At 41.0% G+C, this 24,600-nt stretch overlaps 3 protein-coding genes across 4 annotated transcripts; 1 reads left to right on the forward strand and 2 right to left on the reverse strand.

Moving 5' to 3' along the window:
- Positions 1-1,745: 1,745 nt before the first annotated feature.
- On the reverse strand, positions 1,746-3,031 carry LOC109469644 (potassium channel subfamily K member 10-like). The gene has a single exon (XM_019768178.1). It carries the CDS (start codon positions 3,024-3,026, stop codon positions 1,746-1,748), a length of 1,281 nt encoding a protein of 426 aa, XP_019623737.1. The 5' UTR covers positions 3,027-3,031.
- A 1,088-nt stretch (positions 3,032-4,119) lies between these two features.
- Positions 4,120-7,140, reverse strand: LOC109469659 (methylmalonyl-CoA epimerase, mitochondrial-like). 2 transcript variants are annotated; one of them, XM_019768194.1, is made up of 7 exons: positions 7,039-7,140; positions 6,722-6,784; positions 6,061-6,127; positions 5,472-5,527; positions 5,028-5,087; positions 4,763-4,849; positions 4,120-4,339 (listed from the first exon to the last, which is right to left on the reverse strand). In XM_019768194.1, exons 1-7 carry the CDS (start codon positions 7,087-7,089, stop codon positions 4,187-4,189), a joined length of 537 nt encoding a protein of 178 aa, XP_019623753.1. In that variant the 5' UTR covers positions 7,090-7,140; the 3' UTR covers positions 4,120-4,186. The 2 variants fall into 2 exon arrangements, with proteins under 2 accessions (XP_019623753.1, XP_019623754.1); XM_019768195.1 differs by having other exon boundaries at positions 6,722-6,781; positions 7,039-7,126.
- Positions 7,141-9,471: 2,331 nt separating this feature from the next.
- LOC109469789 (lamin-B1-like) lies at positions 9,472-24,377 on the forward strand. Its single transcript, XM_019768446.1, is given in 12 exon segments — positions 9,472-10,000; positions 15,769-16,051; positions 16,195-16,362; positions 16,498-16,623; positions 16,950-17,156; positions 17,158-17,171; positions 17,865-17,966; positions 18,269-18,470; positions 18,839-18,946; positions 19,569-19,688; positions 21,615-21,689; positions 22,525-24,377. Coding segments are annotated over 12 exon segments (1,857 nt in total). The 5' UTR covers positions 9,472-9,590; the 3' UTR covers positions 22,567-24,377.
- The last annotated feature ends 223 nt before the right edge of the window (positions 24,378-24,600 follow it).

The following is a 24,600-nucleotide window of genomic DNA, read 5'->3' on the forward strand; positions in this document are numbered from 1 at the left end:
CTTTTATCAGAGAAAAATCAATGATTTCCTAACGGTACACCTGTCACCTCCCTCACACACAGCGGTTACACAAGTCCAGCCCAACAGCCAGTGTTTGTACTCATGTCTGTCAGGAACACTTGTCGTTACCCACGCTTTTCACATCAAGACTGAACGACCGAACGGGCTAAGGCGCTGCCAAATTCGTCACACGATCGTGTCTGTGTGTGTGTTTGTTTGTTTGTTTGTTTGTTTGTGTTTGTGTGTTCGCGTGCGTGTGTGCGTGCACGTGCGTTTGGGTACGTGGAGGGATTTTGCCGAAGCTACGACAGAGCCGATCATCGTCAACCTTTTCTTTCATAACAGAGCTGAATTTTCCACGTGTGTACTGTGCGGATGGTGTTCAGCACCAAGGACAGGTGCGTTTACCTTTGCGTGGATGTTTTTCAGCACTAAGGACAGATATGTTTAGCTTTGTGTGAATGGTGTTCACCGCCAGGGACAGAAGCGTAACGCTATATCCGTGTGTGGATGGCGTTCAGCACCACATGTTTTAAACATACAAGTAGACCCGTCGTAGGACAAATGTCCGTCTGCTTTGAGAGATTAAAAAAAAAAGAACATAATCCCAAAAGTCTGTGTAAGACATTTGCTTTCTTTCCTGTCTCTTTATGGAAAAAAATCTAGCGAATATTTATTCTCATCTTTTGAACGTTACAAGATAGGGCATATTGACCCACACGCAAAGCGATACTAAGCAAGTCTGACATAGACAAAAGAAAAGATTCGTTAAAAATTTTATCAACTGGCCATGGAACTATATAATTGATTGAACCAACCGATAAAACAACTAATCAACAACATTAGGGATGACTTTATTCAAACGGTGCAGTGACAGGGCTATGTAGCTGCACTATTCGTAGTTAGGTTGATAAATCACGGTTGTCTAAAATGTGTCAGAAAGTACAAGAACCAGTGTTATCACAACAAAACTGGTGCCAAGTGCCAGATTAGAAATAAACAAGGCGTAGGAATAAAGGTAACAACGCCAGGTGTGGCGGAAACTGAGACGTTATGGCTACTCCACGAAGTGCAAATCAAGAGCTGTTTTGTACATAAGTAAGCAGTACCAGAAGTACACAAGGCCACAAAATAGTTGCCATCTGTGTGTTTAGATACAGGCTTTCCATTCAATACAAGAAAAGCGACTCAACACTGACAACGCTCCGATCATCGTCAAGTCACTTCTCATGCCTGACTTTCCGGAAACGCGCGCGTGAGGGTAGGATTGGGTCCTGTGTGATACAAACCCACTATAGTACTATTAGTGGGTACACTATTATATATAGTAACGTAGTAATGAAGTATCATAGAGTATGCAACACTGAAGCATATAGTAGAGGGGATTCATAGCATTCCTCAAGCTAGCCGACATCTCGCACACGCAGTCGTCCCTAGCTCGGTATGCAACACTGAAGTTAAAATCCTCCCTAAAACTTTCGGTGTATGGGGCGGTGCCAATCCCATCTCCGTTTCTATAGCCCTTGGGTCGCACAATTTTGCAAGCACAGCATGCAGCAGGGGCTAGCCCACTTGAAGTGGTGGATTCAACTTCCATACTCGGTTTAGTGCTGAGTGCTAAGCACAGAAACGAGTACTAGTATGAACCATTTATTCTTATACATGTATATCTCCACTTTTATGACATACACATTCCTTGCGTGCACGCCTACTTCACGATTCTATAGTTCATTAACGGTGGCGTTTCAACTTGACTTTGAAGTGTTTAAACCAAAGTACCCTGGTTTCACACGGACGTTTTTACCTTTGGGGTGATTTTTACCGTCCATGGCCACGGCAGAGGTTGTTTTCAAAACAATCTCGTCGATATCGTTGTCCTCCTCTTCTTTGGCGCTAAGCTCACTGGCGTTCCCTGATCGTTGCTTGGCCTCCTTACAGACACATGCAGTGAAGATCTCCCCCCGGGTCGTCTCATCGTCATTCTCGGTGGTGGTCTCGTCGGTGTCCGCCTCCTTGCTCTCTACCTTCCCACTAACCTTCTCGATGCCGCCCGTGATGAGGTCGAAGACCAAGGCCAGGAAAGCGAGCCCGCACAATATCCAGGCGGATATGGTGATCTGGTACACCGCCGAGTATTTGACGTCCCTCTGGCTGGCCGCAACGTAGTCTCCAAACCCGATGGTGCTGAGAGACACGAACATGAAGTAAAGAGATCTCAGGTAGTTCCAACCCTCTATGAGCGAAACTGTCAGTGCGGGTAGTATCAGGAACACACACAAACCCAACGTTACGAAGCAGGTGTTGACAATGTTGCGGATAACCTTGGGGTTCCACTGTGGTCTGGACCGTCTGATTTTGTCGGCGATTCGTACAGCAAGCCCGCCCAAACCCTGAGCTATCTTGGCCAGTAGAACAGCCGTCAGAGGGATGCCGAAAGTTCCGTACGCCACGCAGAACGCCTGGCCTCCCTCCGTGTATGGCGCCAGGTTACCGTACCCTATGGTTGTAACCACCGTCACGGAAAAGCTGCAGGCTCCGGAAAAACTCCACTTCGGCGGGGAGTTGTTCTCCTCCGTGCTTCTCGGGTCCAGCCCGCGGCTGACCGCCAGGAGGACGACGTCAATGATGGCGTCCAGTTCGTCTCCGGACAAGCTCATGATCGGCGTTTCTTCTAGTCGGATGCAGGTTTTATTTTCTCTACTTTTCTGATCCAACTCTGCAAGTCTCCGCTTGACCCTTTTCCTGACAGTAGTCTCTATGGCGTCTAATTTGTCAGGCGGGACGCAGCAGGTTACACCCAGCACTCCTTCAGATGGCTCCAGCTCCGTCAAGTTTACCGCATCCACAGGGGTACAGATGTGCTGGAGGTCTTCTTTGTCTTCTCCAGACACGCTTTCTTGAAGCCGGAATACCTGTTGTCTTAGCCTCTCTTCTTCCTCGCTCTCCAAGTAGTGGAACACACACCCACCCAGTAGCAGGTAAATCACGAACAGCAAGCACAGAAGCAGCAACTTCTTTACCCCCATTTTCACGCGTCCTTCTCTATATGTTTCACCACGCTTTACAGGCACGACAGACGAGGAAAGCTCGATTTCCCACCACTGCTTTCTTAAACTTGTGGTTCAAACGATGTCTTGTACCTTACAAGAGCAGAAATATTTTATAGCAACGGCGTAGCGTTGGCGACAGCGGTCCTCTGAGCTACTGTTTCCTTGTTGATCTACCTCCTCACAATGTGCGTAAGTGATGCGTTATTACGTTTACATTCGGAAGAAAGAGAGGTGCAAACAGACTATTGTGACCATCTTCCAACACACGAAAGCACAGGCGGCAAACGTTTTGTCGTTTTATATTGGATGTCACTGAAGACAACCGACTGAGTTTAGGTGCCAAATGCGCTGTCAGTGAGCCTCAAAAAAACCTGTGTTGTTCCCACGGTCAACAATCGCGTCATCGCGTCGTAAGAGGGCAGAATTGGAGGTTTAAAGAAGCATATTGTATGTATATCTTATGCAGGTGAAATGCTAGGAAACAGCTGCTCTCTAAACCCCCACCACAGCATCATTACATAGGAAGTCAATGCTAGCATGTCTTTTAAGACTCTTCTGAACTGTCAATCAAAATTAGAGATTTGGCCAATAGGAGAGTGGTATGTGGTCATGTGATTATGACCTTGACAATGACATCTATCAGAAAGCAACAGATGTTTCTGTTTAGAAAAAATTGTTCACTGACTGCGACTCTGACATATATAAACTAATAAATGCAATGTAATACACACATCTTCACACTCACCTCAAACACTTACATAACATTGTATAAATACACTTAGCACTTATACATCACTACCTTTGTCTAGGTCATAGACAGAGTTAATCAGTAAAACCCATTGGGTTTTTGGCGACACATCAGGAGTGGAGTCATTTTACTATATTAGGATAACTCAGAAAGTCTTTCAATAATTGCACAACTGTATTTCCTGGGGAACAGGTTTTGATGTGACATTAAATTTTCGCAGGGGAGTCACAGAAGTAAAGCCTCTGCTGCTTTGAGTGAAGGTTATGGGACCATTACCTTTTACCTTGTTTTTAAAGAATCAAAAAACACAATTTAACAAGATTCAATACAACACCAGTGTTTAATGTGCCACATGTGTGATATTCCTTAAATCTTCACACCACTGTGTCTACGCCTCCTCCAGTTCCAGCAGAACACCATTACAGTCTTTAGGATGTAGGAACACCACAGGCTTCCCGTGGGCTCCGATCTTTGGCTCAGGGTTCAGGGCACGAATGTGACTGGACGTCAGCTGTTTCACTGCTTCTGTGATGTTATCAACCTGTAGTTATCAAGAACATTATAATCATGATAATGGACATGTACATGTATTTATTAACAGGGCTGATTTGATATAATGGCCTTGTGGCTATGGCAATTGACTTAGAATCTAAAGCCCTCGGTTCGATGTCCAAACTTTGGGCCCTTTCAAAAGGTGCTTTATTTCCAAGTTACCCATTTGCTCAGGTCAAAATTAGCACCTAGCTTTGGTATAAAGCTTTGATAAAAGAGGAGATCCTGTGTTTGAGGAAAGCCAAACCTGAAGCATGGTAATTAAAGAACCCTTCACACTTATTAGGGGCATGTGATTGGATCAAACCTACACTGTATTACTTTGGCCCTAACTTACATGTACCTGTAACTTGTGCTTATGTACATAGGTGGTGTGGTATGCTTGAAAGTGTTCTTTTTAAACAAAACTCACCTCAATACAAATATGATGAATTCCTCCAGCAGCATTCTTCTTCAAAAACCCTTCAATGGGACTTTTTTCCCCAAGAGGATGAAGTAACTGAAATGGCAATCGTCATAAGTGACAATAGTGTAATATCAGACTTGAGTGTGGCTTGTGTTAAAACATACCAGTAATCTTTTAGAAGACCTACTGACTATCATACCAAGTTTAAATCTGGAATTGAAAATATAACACATAGAAAATATAAAATGAGGTTCAGAAATATGTCTCGTACCTCCAGTTTTGTGTTTCCCAGCTCAACAAAGACTGTGTATACACCATGTTCTGGCAATGGCTATAATTCGTATGAAAGACACAGTATTTCAGTACATGATACTCTTACAAGCTGCTAGTCTAGGATCAGACTTGTTACATATGGCAACAGAAGCAATGGGAGAGTTATATAGTTCTGTCAATGGTTAGAGATCTGTGTTCACAAACTCAGTAGAGAAGGTGCTAGTGTTATGGGACCGAACAGCAAGAGTTTCTGTCACACGGACTAGGGCAACACCACAAGTGATTTCGAGGCACTTTTATGATTCCTTTTCTGTTCTCCAGATTGTTGTCTAAGGTTTAGTGAAAATTTCACCCTAAAACTGGTTGTCTACACTTTTCCCTTTTTGCAACCATTAAGTCACAAATTGTCACCCGCTGTAAGTAAAAATGATGACATACGTACCGTAACCTCGCTTACTTTGGCTCCCATGACATCTCTGTACAGGGCTGTTGCATTTTCTACATCAGGACGAAAGGAATCTTTACAAACTTCCAAGACAAATAGTCAAGCTTCCTATACACACACTGTCAATGGTATAGAAACAAAAACAAAATCAGATACTTCTTCTAACCCATATGTTGGACGGTCTGTCCATTAAATATTTAGCAAACATTCACCAGTGATGAGAGGTGATTTACAGAATTTGAAATACACATTGTAATCACCTCCCACCACCTGTTTGCAAGCCTTGTTTGGTCAAGTGAATGGGACAGTTATGAAAACAACAGTTAGAGAGTTGCACTTGTATCAGCAAACAGGACAGTCATGATTTGCACTCTCCCTTGCATGGAGAGAAGTTTAGGAAAGACCCCCCATTGCAGACTTCATGACTGATTTATTGATTTCTCTTTCAAGGTTAGAAAATTACCCCCTAGCAGCCCTGAGGGTGTGTTACAGTATTTACACACTCACAGATCTATTCTGGCACTGAGCATGTTGTGTGCAGGACACCTTTCTGATTCTGAGGACATGAATGTCTAAAAAAATGTACCTAAATTTGGAACAGCGATGGCGACATGGTTCAGTTTTCCAAGACTCCAGAGTCTCTCACTGACTCCCTGCAGAGAAAACAAGGTGAAAAGTATAATCCTTTACTTTTAGACCAGTTCTCTCAGGAAAGAAGATATGAACGAATAGAATCAATGTTACACTCACCTGCAGACCTGTGTATATAGCTTTTTTGACATACTGTGTTATTGAAAATGTATTATTCTTATCAAACCTAAAATTATGCTCTGATAAAAAGGGGAAAACAGTATTTGTATTGAAATCAGCACCATCTTTGCTTTCAGATGCTCCTCAAACCACAGGTTTCCTATGCATATATAGGATAGTTGAAGACGAAATACTACTTTGTCAAATTGTTCAGGTACAGGTGGATATTGGGACCTGTACCTAAACCTCTGTACCTGTACCTGATGTTACTTTTTAGCATGGTTATATAACATGGTTAACGTTCTTACATGTATAATCTCCTTGCTTTCAGGTACACAGCCCTAAACGAGGCTGTTGGAGATAGCAGACCCATAATAGTTTGTGACACTTTCAGTCCCCACACAATAGTACTGTACAGCAGAGGATGTGTCATAACATGAGGATCTAATGTGAGGTTTGCCATCTCTGTTTGCCTGAAGGGCAATATTCTAACTCACCTGTGGAACTGCTCCTGACATTGTTCTGATGCAGGTTGGATATCTCTGCAAAACGCCCTTCTTCTGTGTTCAGAGTTTAAGATAAAAACATAAAACCATAACAAAAACGTTTGATTGCTAGTATATGAGAATATTGACTTCTGCTGAGTTATTTTGCTATGTTAAATCTCCAAGCAGATGTAATGTTTTAACGTTGCGCCTTTTTTGTAGATTCCAAGAAAAATCATTGCCTTTAACTTAAAATTTCATCAATGACACCTATACTTGCATCCTTAGTCTATGAAATCTGCATACAACAACGAAGTTTAACGACAAACCAACGGTGTTATTGTCGAAAGTCTGCGAAGGAAAGTCACAACTGCCGCCATGATGCTTTGGGGTGAAAAGGGTCAAGGTGTCACGCTCACGTGCGCCATCTGGCGACTTCTAGTAAAAACGCATACTGCGAATAAGAAATGTGACCTGCGGCCCTCAGAAAACTAAAGGCAGGCTGAAAAAGCTCAGAGGCTACCTAGTGGGCAGTCTTCCACTGAAGCTACCTATAGATGACGACAAAGGGTGATCAAGGACGTTCTAACTTCTCTGGTGAGCCAAACCACGTTCATGAGAGGTCATGAGACAATATCATGAATATTCATGATATTTTTTGAACGTTAGGCCATGTTTATTTGATTATATGGATGACATCCGCGCGCGCATGAATTTTCGGCCGTTTCAAAAAAAAACGTTTTCAACCATACTGTAAATCGTACAAAACAGTTGCAAAATGAACAAAAATATACCGTAAGTTACAAAAAACCCATACCAATGTCGTAGAATTGCCAAAATCAAACGAAATTGTAAAGAAATGAACTTGAAGACTAGATTATTCGCCAAACCATATTCTGTCCCATTTGTTCAGCCCTCATGACCACGTAGATTTCATAATGGAAACAACTTTTTTTTTGCAAACCTTTTTTTTTATTCGCACGCGCGCATCAATTTTGGGGTTCCCGGAGGATGTCATCCATATAATCAAATCAACATGGCCTTACAAAGAATAGTGTATATTGAAAAGGTGGCCTTCTCAGACCAAAACACACTGTCTTTCTAGTCAATGGTAGGCGTGAACGTGTGTGACATGCACACTCTTGATCAATACATTAGATATATTATAAAGATGATATGATGTGCAGATATATTATCTATATATTTCTACTAGTATTGCCTGTCGAGCTAGTTCCCGACCTCACGCTTTAGACACAATAAATCAGTCCATTGCGCAGATGGTCGACTTGTACATGCATTATTTAGCAGGCTTTGAATGGCGTGGATAGCCTTTGGGACATTACGTTATCACCTCTACAAGGGCAACGAAAAATTAAACAATGACAGATATAGCACTTCTCTATACCCTATTATAGAACTTCATAACCGAAAAAGAGGAATACGTCGTTGATTATTTCAGCCCTCAGTTTCGTGTCTGAGTGTCCTCGGTCTGACAAGCACTGAAGCAGATGCAAGTGTCCATATAATAGATCAGACGTGTAACTTTGGAGGAGGCTAAAGGATTGATTTATGTGGTGTTGACTTTGAATGAAAATGTTTTAGTTTGTAACTATCGCTTGTGATCATTTATGTTGTACTAGTTGTAACAGTGTTTTTTTTTTACATAGTATTTGTGCATTTTGCTGAAGCACGTATCAATGATAGCCAAGAGCAAATATGATTACGTTAGCTCCGTTTCACATGTGTATGTATAATCTGCAGCTTCTTCCAAGTTATTATTGACTCTCAAGTTCCCAAATCCTATATATTTTTTGACTTGAAAACTAAATCTGGACAAAACGCATGACGTAACAGATTTGCCTTCCAACATCTGCTTGGAGATTCGATGCTTCAAGCCTTACTTCAGTTCAAGCATGGAGGTAGAAAATCACTATACCTCCACGGATCAAGTGACGCCCACTATGTTTGTTCTGTAAACGACGCCGACCCATGGCCAGTATTTCAGTTAAGTGACCCGCTCTTCTTTACTAAAAGACGAATGTAAACCCATGTTTACAATGTTTGCTAAAGCCTCCCACTAAAATTCAGAGTTTTTCTCTCGACAGACATGTCATCAGTGCGATCATGCGGGTAGCGATACTGAGGATTTGTTTTCAACTCTGACGTCAATTCGCATAACCATAATCGTTGCACATAACGATATGTAGATTGAGCTTTAATAATCAGGAAAATCTGGGAGAGCAACTTTCTTCAAATTTAGGGTAGTGTTTCTTTCTTTACCCTCAAATGTATTTCCACACTTTATCAATTAACAATCCAGTCATTACCACTTCTAAACAAAAGACTGGTACTTAACGCAACCTGCTTGTCAAGCTGCCTTTGCCATGAGCCCTGGGACATATATATAGGATAAGCAAACGACTCGTGTAGATTTCCATCATCGCAGGCAAGCTTTAGCGACCACGCCTTCTCTTGTCAGAAACCTCCTTCCTTCAATGGTCAAACCACGCACCGGACAAAACGCTGTCATCACGTGAAAAAGAAACCATGTGCTCCTCTCATATATTTCAAATTATGTAAATATTTGGGCAAAAACTGGCGAAAGGCTATGTAAACAAAGCCCTGTGATCGTTTGTTTATTTGAACCTACACGTGCTTCTATGGTGCTTCTCTTCCAAAAGTGGGCAAACTAAGTGGGTGTGATTTGCGCGGGAAACCCACGCTACCAGGTATGATAATTAGGTTGACCCCACCGCTGATTGGACCATTGTGATCACGTGACCCACGCTTTGGAAGGCGAGGTCTCAGATGAAAGAGGAGGGGTAGCGAAAGTGACAATAGATTTGTCTATATTCTCGTCGCATCGTTCCCGAATTTCACCATGTCTCGACGGTCGCAGAAGCTAACGCAGAAGACGGTGGTCACCGAGACCACCACCAGCTCGGTCTCCACCCCGAAGGTGACCAAGCAGGTTCAGGAAGCCTTCGTAACGCAGCTCAGCCCCACGCGGCTCACTCGTATGCAGGAGAAGCAAGAGCTTCAATGGCTAAACGACCGGCTCGCTCAGTACATCGACCGGGTGCGCTACCTCGAGGCGGAGAACTCCCGCCTTATGGTCCAGGTAACGTCTTCCGAGGAGATCACTCAACGGGAGGTGACCAACATCAAGTCCATGTTCGAGCAAGAGCTGACCGACGCCCGCAAGTTACTCGACGACACCGCCAAGGAGAAAGCGCGCGTCCAGATCGAAGCCGGCAAATATCGCGCCGAAGCCGACGAGCTGAGGGCCAAGTGAGTACGGTTTCCTCTTAAAATTGTCACCAAACCACTCCCACTAAAATCTACACTAATGTAGCCCCGTTTAAGGGCTTCTGTGATGACGTATAGCAGCGTGTGTCGACTTGGGTGTATTTTTGACATTTGGTGTGCCGCCATTTTGAAGTAGCATGGCCATGGGTTCGACCTGCAACATGCGCGCTCTAGCAGCTGCTACATGTGTAGCAATCTGCCCTTGTCATGCTGATATCCAGGCACGCCTACAACCATGGTTTTAACCCTTCAGAGCAGTAAGCACTCCGATATTGACGTGGACTTAAGTAAACTGAGCTAAGAGACCCCCTGCATGTGACCTAGTTAAAAGCAAGAAGTGTCACAAAAATTCCACAAATAAGACAAGGAGATCAAAGGATGAAGAACAGTCTAAAGTAGTATGTTTTGTGTACATCAGCCCCAACAAAACAAAAGAAGTCTTAGAATATGTGAAATCGTTACATAATAACATTTTATTTTAATCAATATTTTGATACTTGGTGATATTTTATGCTACTAGTAATAGTAGTAGTATTCGTCATATTGAGTTGTATACTGTGTAATAAGTGAGGCGTACTTTCATGTATTATGTGAATTATGTGAGTGAAACGTATTTCAGCCTGATGGCTGCGATGTTTTACATAATAAACCAGCCATTCATATAATAAAGAGCCCTTTTTACCAGTGCTAATTGCTATTGCTAAGCAAATTTTTAATGAGAAAAATGGAAAATAATGGGATCAAAATCCTGTCTTTTCAAAAATTTCATTACTAGTATATTTTTGAGCTCATTTCAGTGACTTTTTTATTAATTCAGTTTTTGGCAGCACACATCTCTAGCTCGTTGCAGCTGTGAGTTGTAAATACCAAACTGTGAGCCGCAGTAGACAGATGCCAACTGTCAGGGCACATTCTCTATGGTGTAAAAGACTGGGTCACAGACTACCTGTGTATTGTTGTGCAGTGACCGCAACCCCCACAACTAGTTCAGACCTGTAAGTCGGTTACTTGATACAGAGGCAAACAAAGAACGAGACGCTCTTATTTCAACTGTTAGTACCCATGTAATGGGCAACTATGTGTACCGATTGGGTGACCCAACTCTCAAAAAGAAAAATTTAATTGGTCTAAAAAAGCGTCAAATCCTTCCTACTATTAGTTAATGTGATATATTAACAGCTTCTATTTTCTTCAGTCCACAGGCTTCGTGTGAAATGCTATTCATATAGTTTGAATTTGATTCAAATTTTTTTCTTTAAAAACTCACACAAACTGTTTCATAGGTGGATGGTAGAACTTAGCTAATTTTGTTGATAGATGTTGCCTGGAGGGACATACTTTGAATTCCATGCATTGTTAACTTTCATCAGAAATTCTGCTGCAAATGACATAATCTAGTCACCCACCCACCCATTTCTTCCATGTTATAAGTTTAACTTTATTGGATAGGCAGTCTGTGCCACTTCTAATAATCCTGCCCCTCCCTCCAGACTTGTGCAGGCTGAAACATGACATGTTTTCCAGCTGTCCCATGGTTCCTGTTACTTTGACCAGAAGCTGTATGTGGGCACTTCTGTCATAAGGTTCTATTTAGCTGCCGCACTGTGAAAGGTCCTGGGCTGGAGTGTGGGAAGTTGGTTCTGTGGTCATTTGGTGACAAGCATGATCATGTACTCTTGATGTCTTGGCCATGATTCATTTCCGTAACTTATTAAGAAGGAAACAATAAAAGATCAGGTTGTAGTTCAAAGGTACAGCTTATTAGAGGCAGAATTAGTATTCAAATGGAACGAAAAATAGCAAAAATACACATTATTCTGATGAGTCAGCAGCACAGTTTGTGTGACAGTGATATCTGTCACACACAAGCATGATGTAAACCAGCTCAGTTATTTGTTAATCATCTAAGATATCTTTAAGAACATGTTTTCCACAAGATCTATCTCCTAGGAGACCAGTCAGGCAGGGTACTTAATGAAGATAAGAAAGTTGACATTTCCGAGACTGTTTGTTGTTAAGGAGTGATTTTATTGCTCGGTATATTTAGACTGAAAGGGACAGGTAAACAGGTACACATTTACTTGATTTAGAAATGTTGCTCATGACAAAAGCATTGCTGTTTTATATTGTGTTTATGGAGAAAATATAGAGCTCCCTAAGAACGTATATGATGCTACTTTGATAGAACTGGTCTTTTGGCATAACTTCTCTTATTGGAGAATGAATGTTGTAACCGTATGTGGGACAGTTGCCAAGGACAGTTGAACTTCTGGGGTCAGGCTACATTATTCTTCTTGGTGATGGTAGGGCTGATACTTGGTCCTCTTCTGGGGTCACTTGTGTTGAAAAGAAATTAGAACCGTAGCCTACACATTCTGCAGTAAAGTACTGGGATTATAATTTATATGTGTCTGAAATTGGTGGTGGTGCTTTGTATTTGAGAAGAACATTTCATTTTTACAGTATTTCACCAAGTAGAATCTAGATGGAAGTTTTATCTGCAACGGTGAACCAGTCATATGTGGCATATGATAGTTTAAACTTTCATAAGCAAACTTTTTGTTTCTTATGCCTTTACTTATACATAGAGGTGTAAGGTATGATACTACAAAGCATTGGTAAATAGAACTGTCAACAGGACATTTTGTATGAATTGTGGATAGATATTTTTGACACATCACACGTAAGAGAGATGATAATGCAGTGATTTACAAAAGTGTCCTTTGTGAGGGATGGGTACACCTGGCAAATTGGAAGGTGGGGTTCAAGCCTTTGTTGTGATGGCCATATTGCTAATTGTCTGCAGTAACCTATTGTCTGCCAAACCTGTACACCTGTCCTCGTGGTAGATGTATTCAACAATATCAGAAGAAATATGGTGAATTATCAAACTATGGATCTAAGTATGTTATTTTGTTATATTGTATATGTGCAGTGTCTACCACAAAGATGAAAATTTAGCACTGAATTAAGATGAAAACATTGTAAGCCATTGAATTTCAAGCTAATATCAAATTCAAAGCAGATGCAGGCTCTTTCTCAGTGTTTTACACCTGCATTTATAACCTTCTAGTGTTGTATTTCTTTGACAGTATTAGGAAGAACAGAACTGAGAACATTCTTTGAGATAATCTTGTGACAGGGTGTGCATTCTCAGACAGACCACAAGTTACCCAGCTCTGTACAGCCAACGGTGAACCTAAACTTAGTTTTATTGGAAGAATGTTTTTCAGTTGCTCTTGACCTTTGCAGCATACCTAACATTTGCATCTAATTGTCTCCCTGGTTTGTTTCTATGTTGGCATGGCAACCACTGAACGAATGAAATCCAATCTTGGTGACCACACCCATCAGCACAAGTTGAGGTTAGACTAAGAGTAAGAAGTTCAGTACCATAGAGACCAAAGGCCAAGTTACATATTTACTTGTGTTCCACACAGTTGTATCTGTGTGATTACTTTAGAGTGCTATGCTGGTGTAGCTTTGAAATATTACTGGTTTTGGCTTACTTGAGCATAAATTTTTGCAAGAGATACTTGTATGTGTGATCAAACTCTTATCTGTTTAACTCATACAGATGCCTTACTTACAAGTTCCATAAGCAGTCCAGTCAGTAAGACTTAAATTTACTATTGAATGGGCAGTGACAAAGTTGTTCCAAGCAGGTGGGTTATGTTTTTTACCATCAAAGACGGTCCATTTTGCGTGGGTTGTTAGGCTGTCTGGGATGGCCTGAGTAAACACAGTAGTTAGTTTGGCTTGCTTTGTACATACCTGCATGTACCACACCCGTTTGTACACCTTTTGATTTGCTTCCACATACTGTAAATCTTGAAATGTTTAGGGGTAGTATTATTTTCACAAGTCACGACACTGTGAAAATGTTTTAAGAAAAAAACTTCTTGCTGTGTTGCTACTCACAATTGTACTGTAGCTGGTTTCCGCTCTTACTGCAAAATTAAATATTGGGAATAAGTTCCAGGTTCAGCAAATTAAATCACCCAGCCAATGAATACTGTTGAAGTAATGGTAGGGACTTCAAATGGAAAGATGATTTTAACTTTTGTATTCCAATGTATATATTATGCCGTATTCTATAGAAAATTTCCTTCTTTGTCACTTAAAGGGAATAATTGAAGATGTGTTGACTCTTGGCACCGAAATGGGTAAATTGACAGAAGGAGCAGTGCCAGATGTGCATGGATCAAGTCCCTTGTTTTGGGCTGACATCTGAAATTGTTCTATTGGGCTATTCTAGTCTTTTCAGATCTTCAGAACATGCTTGTGGAAGTTGTGCATCATACAAAAGAGGCACCTAGTGACCAAAATCAACACTGCAATGGTGCAAACGGGAGCAACCCCAAACGTTTATTGACTTACATACCTCAGATATTGCTTGTTTCAGAGGAGAGAAAATAATTAACTAAGAGGACAAGGTAGCATTGAAAGGTGTTAAAGAAGAGTGTTGCTTGGCATGATCTAGAAACTCCTGTGCAAATCACACAAACCTTCGTATGTTGATGGATAAGGTTAGACCATAACATCACATGAGATCATGTGTCAGACCACATGAAGTCAGAGGCCAGAGCAAGGGGTATAACCTATCCTGTCAGCTATCTGTGGAATGGCACAAGGCGTCCCTGTCCTCAATGGGGTGTTACAATTGGGGACACTGTGGAAAGGGGTCCTTTGAGGCCAACCTGTATGTAATTGTTGAATGCAAGTATTCCTGGTTTTGTCTGTAATATAACTTGTGCAATATTGCAACAAAAAAATGCATGCTTTATCCATCTTACCCAGTGGAACTGCAAGAGTGCTTGTCATATGCAGCAATTCAATAAAACATGATATTCTACAATAATGTTACCTTATTTGGACTCAATGAATGTTAAACTACATCTGTCTGTGAAGAACAAACATGATGTCCATCACATCATTAGCCAATCATTGCTTTTCGTATGCTAGTGTTAGGTATAGCAGAAAAGATTGAAGTCTAATGATGGTATTATTTACACAACATATGCAGGACTACTCAAGCCATGGAGTTAGAAATGAGACAGTGGTGTTGATGTAACTCTTTGCCCACTGATGTGATTATAGTATAGCAGCTGTTATTCCAACATTCATTGCGACCAACAAATAAAGATGTGTCTATAATCCCTAGGGTGATCTTTTGAATCTATAGAACAACCTGTTTGGTCTTTTGTTCACCAAAACTGAGCATATGCATGGCTGCTTTTGTTATATGTGGCCTGACAAGCTATAGGGGTGGCCAGAGGGTCGCAACCCTGTGCATAACCCATCCCACCCCACCCTTACGTAGGAGGTTGAGTTAGGACTCGAATGATACCAGTAGCTCACTGAGAAATTGTGAGGTAGATAGCATCAACAGTATCATCATGCCAATCAGTCCAGGTAGCAGTACTAGAAATTACCACACTAGGCAAAGTCACAATGGAACTGGCTTGAAGTCCCCAGAATTAGGAAAGGGGAAAAGCTCCAAGTAAGTTGTCTGTTGGGTTAAGTACATAATGGTTGGTTATCCTGCCATGTTAATTTTCTGGGGCATGGTTTGATGCAAATTTGTTAACCCTTTTCCCCCTTGTATGCCTTGGCTAAAAGGGTTATAAAGGACATAATAAATGTTGCTGTGTTGGTAAATTAGGTATAAATACTGTTATCAACAGTGGAATTAGGTCCGTACAAGCTTAATTGTATTATAATATTCTTATTACCACCTGTCTTTCCAGGCTTGCCAAAAGTGAGGGTGCTCTCGCCACGGCAGAGAAGAAACGTCACCAGGCAGAAAGCGCTCTTAATGAGAAGGAGGGGCGTCTGCAAAATGCTATCGCTGACAAGCAGAGGGCTGAGGGGGAGCTGGCCGCACTTCGCCTGGAGTTCGCCAACCTGGAGAAACAGTTAGCAACGGCACGGAAGCAGCTGGAGGAGGAGACTCTACTGCGTGTGGACCTGGAGAACAAGGTGCAGACCCTGAGGGAGGAGGTCGAGTTTAACAAGCAGGTGTACGAACAGGTGAGTTACTGTTTTTGGTCTTTCTTTACTCAGCAAGTTCACAACATCTAACTCTGATAAGATAATAGTGTATATATGGATGAGTTTGAATATAAAATTTCTAAAGATAAGGTAAAGTAAATGTCTATTTGATGCCCTCTTAGGAGCTGACAGAGTCCCGCAGCAGGAAGGAAGTTAGCATCACAGAGGTGGATGCAGGAGAGGCAGCTTTCGAGAGCCGTCTCCAGGAGGCTCTACGTGAGATGAGGGAACAACATGAACTGGAGGCCAGGGCCATGAGGGAGGAGCTGGAGACCATGTACACCCAGAAGGTAAGTACTGTCAATCAGCTCAAGTGTTTCCACTTAGGTATACATATGCCTCCCAGTTACATGAATGTCAGAAAGATAAATGCTGTAGTTTCTACAGTTTTGAGTACCTACACCTTCTGTCTTGTTTGATTACAGATCACGTCTATGAAGACTGACTCGGAGCGTGGCAGCAACGCCCTGTCTGTGGCCCGTGAGGAGATGAGGGAGAGCCGTGCTCGCATTGACAGCCTCATGTCCCAGGTTAGCGGCCTCCAGGGACAGGTATGAAACACACTTTCATCATTCTACTGTAATACTTCAAGTCACCTTGAGTTGTAACTTGCTGTAAGACTGCTGCAATCCTGTGAAACATCTCTTTAAAAATTCCTGATTGTTTACGAAGACTTTCTACCACATAATATTCTGATAAAAGACAACTGCAAGGTTGTACTTAATTGTCAGATAACCAATTATAATCATAACGCATGTGTCCTTTATATTGTGTATCTTGTTTGAAAGAGTTACTAGGTTTAGAAATAAACAAAAATTTTAACTAATGTTAAACAGATAAGCATTAACATTCTTCATTTTCTTATGTTGAAAACTAGAATGCCTCTCTGGAAGCTCGCTGTAAAGAGCTGGAAGGAATGATGGCGCGCATGTCAGAAGAAAGCCGGTCCTCCGCAGAGCAGTACGAGCGGGAGATCCGCCAGCTGCGAGAGGAGATCTCGCAGATGTTGGTGGATTACCAGGAACTGATGGACATCAAGATCGCGCTGGATCTGGAGATCAGCGCCTACAGGACCCTACTGGAGGGGAGAGGAACAGAGGTAGGGGTGGCACACAGGGGTCCACACACAAGGAAACATGTACAATATCATGTATTGTTGCCAGTAGAAAGTTTTTGTATATACTGCTTCAACACCTTATGTTGAAAGACAATGACTGTGAGGTTTTGATACGCAGTGTTTCTGATGGCAAACTGTGGTGCGATGCCACCTTGCAATTGACATGGGAATTGCAGGAATGGCTGTAGCCAAAGCTTTCTCAGACTAATTACCTGAGAGAAAAATGGCATCTAAGAATACAAAAAACATTTTGTTTTCATCATACTATAGATTTTAAGAATATATATGGTCGATACATTTATTACAAAAGGCTGAACACAATAAATATGATACTAATATGAATACTGATAACCTGTGCAAAACTCTGATAAAGGTTACTTAGTCTGCTATGAGAAAGCTGGTAAGTATTTGTGACATTTTGCTTACAAAAACCTGTTAGAAATGTAATGCCAAGGATATTGAAAGTTATGCATATTTATTAAAGATTATTTTGTAAAGATTTAATTTGAAGCCAAAATATGAAATGACATACAGCTGTTCTGATGCTTGTTAAGATTCCGTGAAAATGAAATTGTGTACTTTTCTAATAACCTATATAGTACTCTTGTTAGATTTAAAACTGGGTTACTTTGTTGTTTTTGTTTTGTAAAATGTTGTTGTTGTTTATCTGGTCAGGTTGAAGCTGACCCCGACGCCGTCCCCTACGGGCCGCACACGCAGCGTGGTGCAGGAGTCCAGGAAGACCACGGTCACCTCCTCATCTTCTGGCTCTAGCAGGTCATACAACACCCCTTCTCATTAACCCCCTTCCCCAATACAACACCCCCTTCTGATTAAATAGTAGATGCTATTTTTAGACTTTCAACTTTTAGATAATTTTTACTATTGAGCTCTTGGCTTTCAGTTTGTAAATCAAGATGACAATTAACTATAAAAAAAAGACACCTGTCCATATGTACATGTATAAGTTACAAAGGATTAGCCAGACTTGATTAGGTTCTGGACTAAGTCTGGACATGCACCTAAAAATCTGTACACTGCTCAAATAATTCTAACCATTTTACATCCCACACTTCCAGGGGCAGGACCAGTAAGAGGAAGCGTGTTGAGATGGAGTCGGAGGAGTCAGGGTCGTCCTCCGGAGCCGTGGCGGTGGGCGGTGTGAGCGGCAGTGCCAGCGCCATGGTCACTCAGAGTGCCACGGCCTCAGGCTTCATCACCATCGATGAGGTGGACTTGGAAGGGAAGTTCGTCAAGCTACAGAACACATCGGCTGAAAAGGTAGGCAGTTTAACTTGCCAGCATTTTCTGAACTATTCTCTTGTTACTCTTTACTTACCATTACTTCATATGGAGATGTCAGACACCTTTGAAAATACTGATATTTTACTGTTCATGTTAGTCTTTATCCCTCATGATAATGATCTTGCTTGCCACCTGCTGTCAATAGTGCCCCACATCTCCCAGCATGTTGTGGGACCTGTGAAAGGTCTTTGTAGATATCTGGCCCAGGCCATATGAAAACCTCTTTGCATTGATGTTTTCTTCATCCCAGCTTTACAAAAAAATCAACTTTATGTAAAATAATGTAAAATTTGCCTCCTATTTGGTAAGACAGACCTCTCCTGATTATTTGTGTTGTGCTACAGGACATGAGCATGGGTGGATGGCTGCTGAAGAGGACTGTGGGAGGTGGGGATGAGATCTCCTACAAGTTCCCCTCCAGATATGTGCTGAAGGCCGGCCAGTCTGTCACGGTAGGTTTTGTTCTGTTAGAGCTGAAAGGCACTTTTTCAAACTAGTCTTTGGAAGGAAATTGTCTGTTCCTAAACCCTTGCCTGTAGCTATTCTAGGGCTGGAAATGCCAGCTGCATATGCAGGAACTTGTGGCAGTACATTTTTGATGTTCACTAGCAAGTTGCAACTAACTCACACTGGTTCATGTGCTAAGTATTTGTTTGTTCCCAAACATTCTTAACACAGTTTACAGGTGCATTCTCAAATCCATTTTTCCAACATATTTAAGATGTAACATTCTGCCAGGTAAACCTTTTGGTGGTCTTAAAGGGAAAGAAAATAAATGGTGTAAGTGAAATGTATGTTGCCCATACTCTTCAAGCAAGCAGAAGGTTTAGGCTTCAATTTTCTTTATATGTAATATGAATTTGAATATTACCTGCACCTCTACTCATTTTATTTTGAGTCAGCTGTACAAGTGTCCCAAGGGAACGGCTAGTTATTTGAAAACAACCTTCAGACTACTCTAGCAACAAGGCCACATTATGCAATGTATAAGTTATATGATTTCCTGTAGTTGTGTAATATCCTGTAGTGTTATTCCCTGAGGGCATTAACAAGACAATGTTTTTCGATGTTTAGGTCTGGGCAACTGAAGGTGGTGGCTCTCACAGCCCTCCCTCAGACTTGTTGTTCCGTGGCCAGGCTTCTTGGGGCAGCGGAGACGACACCAAGACACTTCTTGTCAACGACAGTGGAGAGGTGACTCATCTATACTTCCTTATAGTTCCCATCTATCTTCCTCCTACAATTTACATTATCCTTCAGTTCCCATGACATGCTTTTATGTTGTCATTTTTATCTATTCCATTTTCTATCTGTATTTGATGTTTCTTTCTGGGTGGAGGTGCAAAGATATCCCGCAGTCCATCCTAACTCTAGCTCCAGTGCACTCCCCTGGTCACTTCCACGCAGAATGGTGTGGCACCCATTCCCATCGAAGCATTTAATCCTTACCTCATGCATTATTTCGGGAATCAAATATTTCTGGGAAAATGTGTAAGGGTGATTGGACTTCCAACTGCTTCTTACCATGCCATTACAAGGACTTTGTGTCTCAAGGCTAATCAGAGCTCTTGCCAATATTTCAGGGTAATTATCAAATGCCAATCATTTCTGTATTAACAGGTGCCTGACTAATTGGCAAAGGAAGTGATCAGTGAAGTGAACTGGAGCTGAAACAGGATGGATACCAGGCTAGAACCTGCACATATAGTATGTCGGAGCAGGACTTTCAAATGCCATCATGAATATTTTCATGCAGAGATGTGCTGACAATGCTACTGTTGAATGGATTGAAATGATATGTAACCATATTTTGGTCCCAACCCCACAGGAGTATGCTTTTCGCTCGGTCACCAAAATTGGAGGCTGCGGTGAGGCAAGCAGTGGGTATTCTGGACGTCGCAAGGTCGCCAGTTAATCGGGACTAGTTCCTTGCCTTGCTTTTGTCATCTGTTTAAGTTCCACGTTTGCTTAGCCCTGACTTAATATGTCATTGCACATACCTCTCAGAACAACACCTTAATCAAGACAATATCAAAATACTGCAGACGTTTACCAATGTTTTTCTGATGAGAAAGAAAGCAGGTTTTCTCTAAAAATGATTAGTAGCAAAGAAGTTGTATCTCACATCTGGTCCACAAATGATTACCAAAACATGAAAGTGGGATTAAGGGTCATTTGTCTGGTGGATGACACTGCAAAAAATCCCTCTTTAAAGCTTTTGTTAGATCTTTAAGCTGAGAGAAGTTGTTGTTTTTGGTATTAAATCAGTTGCTTTGTAGTATGGAAGAATATTAACAAGGTAAGGTGTTTGCAATGACAGCTTGTAGCCTGGGCAAATGACCAGTCCATTTTTCCTACAGTTATAGCAGCTGAATGTGTAGAGGCACGGCAGACATCAATGCATGGCTGACTTTCACTTTTTCCTTCTGCTTTTTCCTTGTCTTTTGTTGCTTTGTGTTACTCTGATGGTGACAGAGAACTCTACCGATGTTGGGTGATCCCACAGGCCTCCAGACTCATTTATCTAATGCCAGTGGCTCGTCTGTTTTACAGAACAGTCAGGGCTAAAAAGAAACAAGCCAAATTCAAGAAAACAGCCCAAATTCTAGTCACCTATTCCTTCACAGTCTGGAGGCTTATGTTGCCTAATTGATTTGCTTTCAAATTGTTACTATTGTGTTAACAGGCTGTATAGTAGGAGATGTATGTAGTGATTAATGAGTAAATAATTGCCATTTAGTTTCTAGTTATTGGTGGCTTTGCTTCAGCTTCATAAAATGCTTACAGATATGTCCCATGAAATGCACTTATTATAAATTGGCTGAAGTATATTCTATAAGCTGTATTTTGATTAGTTTGTGTCATATCTTCCTTGAAAATTGAATGAATTTTTAACAAAGGTAGCAGTATGTAGCCAGGAGCTAGCTGGGTAATGCATATAGTAAGCAATCCTTACTTGTTGCTTTATACTAGTTAAATAATGGCTGATGCTTGTTAGACTGAAGTTTTCTACAGACCTGTCTCAGACCTGCCACATGTAGCAGTTATTTTTCACTTACAGATTGATTGATTGATTGTATGTGTAGCTACATATTACTAACAAACTTCTCATGTCTATAGGAGATGGCAACGAGGTCAGTGACCCGCGTGGCCAGCTCAGGCTTCTCCAGCACCAGCGGGGGTACCTTTGTTGAGGTAGGCCAGGAAGAACTCTTTCACCAACAGGTATTCAAGATCCTGGCTTTCTACATGCTCAGGGACCCCTTAAAAACACATTTGATTTCTATTAGTCCTTGAAACACCATTTTTTTTATAGTTACTATAAATCTCCCAGTACTTATCTCTTTGTCAGAGACACTGTCATCCTGAAAGAAGTACATTTGTACAGTTCTGGTTAGAATTGTGTATTATCTATCAAAGAGCTATGGGGCCATAAATGGCAAACATCATTTCCAGCGCACCACTAGTAAAAGCTATTATACAACCATCTTCTTTTCTGGTGCAGAAATTGGTACCTTTCAATAGAGTCTTTAAAAAATCCCATTGCATGCTGGGAGCTACATGACATCATGGGTAACTCAAGGCAAGCAAGTTATGATCATGGAACCATGTAAGGATGATGTTGATGTTGTTCAGAACAATCTTGGTGTTTTCATTAAAGGACACTTGGTGTAGACTACTTCCCATTAAACTAAAAGGAACAAAACTTTGGCACAGTCATTAGTTCTTAAAAGTGCGCCAAATTTTGTTCCTCTTATTCTTTGGGAAATTAGTCTACAAAAACTTGAATGAACACACCAAAGTTTCAGAATCCAGATGGTCACTCTACCAGCTGTAAAAGAGATTTAATGTAAATTTGTTGTTAAGACATTAACATGCCTCCCACACAAACTGGATATGGGCCAGTGGAAATCTTTATTGAACAGCCCTTGTATGTCTAAGTCTATGCTGTGAGATGATTTGTGTTACACCCAATCAGATTAAACCACCCCACACCCATGTTGTTTTCTGACTCCTTGTTACCTTGCAGGGTGACCCAGCCAGCCCCAGACAGCGCTGCAGCATCATGTGATGACAGCGGAGACTGTGATGTCACTACAGTCTGGAATATGGTATACTTGTATACTGGATCCATTTTTTATTATTATTTTTTTAGTCAACTTAAATAGCGATAAATAGAACATTGTTCATCTCTCTCTCTCACAGAAGTGATTCCAGGTGTTCACGTCCACTATTCTCATTGACATGAACATACATATTGTGGATTTTTATATGCAAAATTTGGAAAGATTGTATGTACATTTGAAAGATTTGTAACCAAATGATTGTCTGAAGTAAATTACAAAGCACTAACTTAAGCAATTCTGGTGTTTGAGGCAGAATATTTCTACCATTTTTCCAACCAGTTTTCAAAAATCGATGTGATCTTGCCATTATTGTACTCTGTGAGGGGTGGTATGGACGCCAATAGTTTTTGCTTGGAAAACAGTTAAACGTCTTTGTTCTTATACTTTATAGTAGAGTCATGAAAGCAGGTATCTTACAGCTGTGCAATTATTCCTAGTGCTTCTGTTTTGTACTATCAGACATTCAGACCACGAGGACCAAGTTTCTTGTCATCTCACTGTAAAATGCGTCTACAACAAGCAGTCATTGCAGGTTGCATGCTTTTCGCAATGCAAGCATAGTTTGTGTCCAGTAGCATGCATCTTTTTTATTAAGCGTTTCATAGCTATAAGTGGACATGTGCAAATTTTCCCATCCTTTCAAGTTCTTTCACAATAATAGCAGTGGTTGTACTGTATGTATAGAAAAGCAGTGATTTGAGCCATTTAGAACTAGAGATCATTGGTCAAACATACATGCTATGGCACATAATTTTTGTCCAGTTGATCCAGCTAAAAATTAGTTGCTATACTGGTAGTCCCTGATTACCATGTACTTAGGGAGTGCTACTCTATGTGCAGTGAAGATGCAAAAACCAAAGTATGATAACTAAGGTGTTAGGGTAGGGATGGGGTTGTCTGTGGCTCTTTGTATGAGGATATGTAAGGATGCATTTTGTAGGGTTGTGGTAGTCTGAGCCTTGTAGTTTTGGCTTATAGAGAAGGGACTTTTGTATTATATCTTGATACTGTGGAGCTTTTCCTCTTAGATTATGAAGGTAATATGCATAAATTTGTGTGATAATCAGCATCTAGGAAGTGATAATTTTTTAAAGCTTCTATATCCCAAGTTATGCATGCTTTATTAGTAATCTTGTTATTAGAATAATTTTCAAGAATTATCCAATGATTACAACTTGTTTTTGTACTGCGTAGAAACTATAGGTACTTATTTTTCATATTTAATGGTGCAGTGTATTGTGCAGATGTGCATGCTTTGTATTTCTTCCTAAGCCACAATGTTACTTAGTTACTAATGTCAGCATCACTATTAACCACAGTGTACCAAATAAAATCCCCAACAGGTTTCCTGTCATAACTCTGCATTTTTTAAAAGACATTTTGTATTGTGAAGAAAAACTTAGTCAAAATTGTCTCATTTTTTCTTAGGAAGTCATGACTTGTGGCCTTAGAATTTGAAAAACCATTCCATGTTTAGACCAGAAGTTTGTGCAATGATAGTGTGGTGAAGAGGATTTTACCCCTCTCACTGTCATCTGGCTCTTGAGTTGTGGGTTGTCACGGAAAATTGGATGCACACAAAACCTCTTAGACATGATAGAGTGCAAGCTGATGAAAAGTGTCCACATATCGTAACAGAATGATTACATATGAGGGAATCATGCAGAAGTTGTGACAGGAAATGTGTGCTGGCAGCTTCTTTACTAATTTGTATGGTTTAAAAGGCAAATAAACCAAGTATTTTAAGAAAAGTTCAGACCTTGTTGCTATGTCTGAGTTATTATTAACAATCCTAATTAATTTCTGTTTGGAAGAACCATTCAGAATGAAAAACCACATCTGTGCCACAGGTTACTTTAAATTTTCAGTACAGTTAACAATCAAGAGTTTGTGTTTGAACCAACTTAAACAGATGTTTACATTGTGATGAATTAGCTAAGTGTGAATGTAAAAGTTTGGGAAAAATTAAAACGTTTGCC

This window comes from Branchiostoma belcheri, unplaced genomic scaffold (assembly GCF_001625305.1).
Source record: "Branchiostoma belcheri isolate BF01 breed outbred unplaced genomic scaffold, Haploidv18h27 scaffold21, whole genome shotgun sequence".
Classification (NCBI taxonomy): Eukaryota; Metazoa; Chordata; class Leptocardii; order Amphioxiformes; family Branchiostomatidae; genus Branchiostoma; species Branchiostoma belcheri.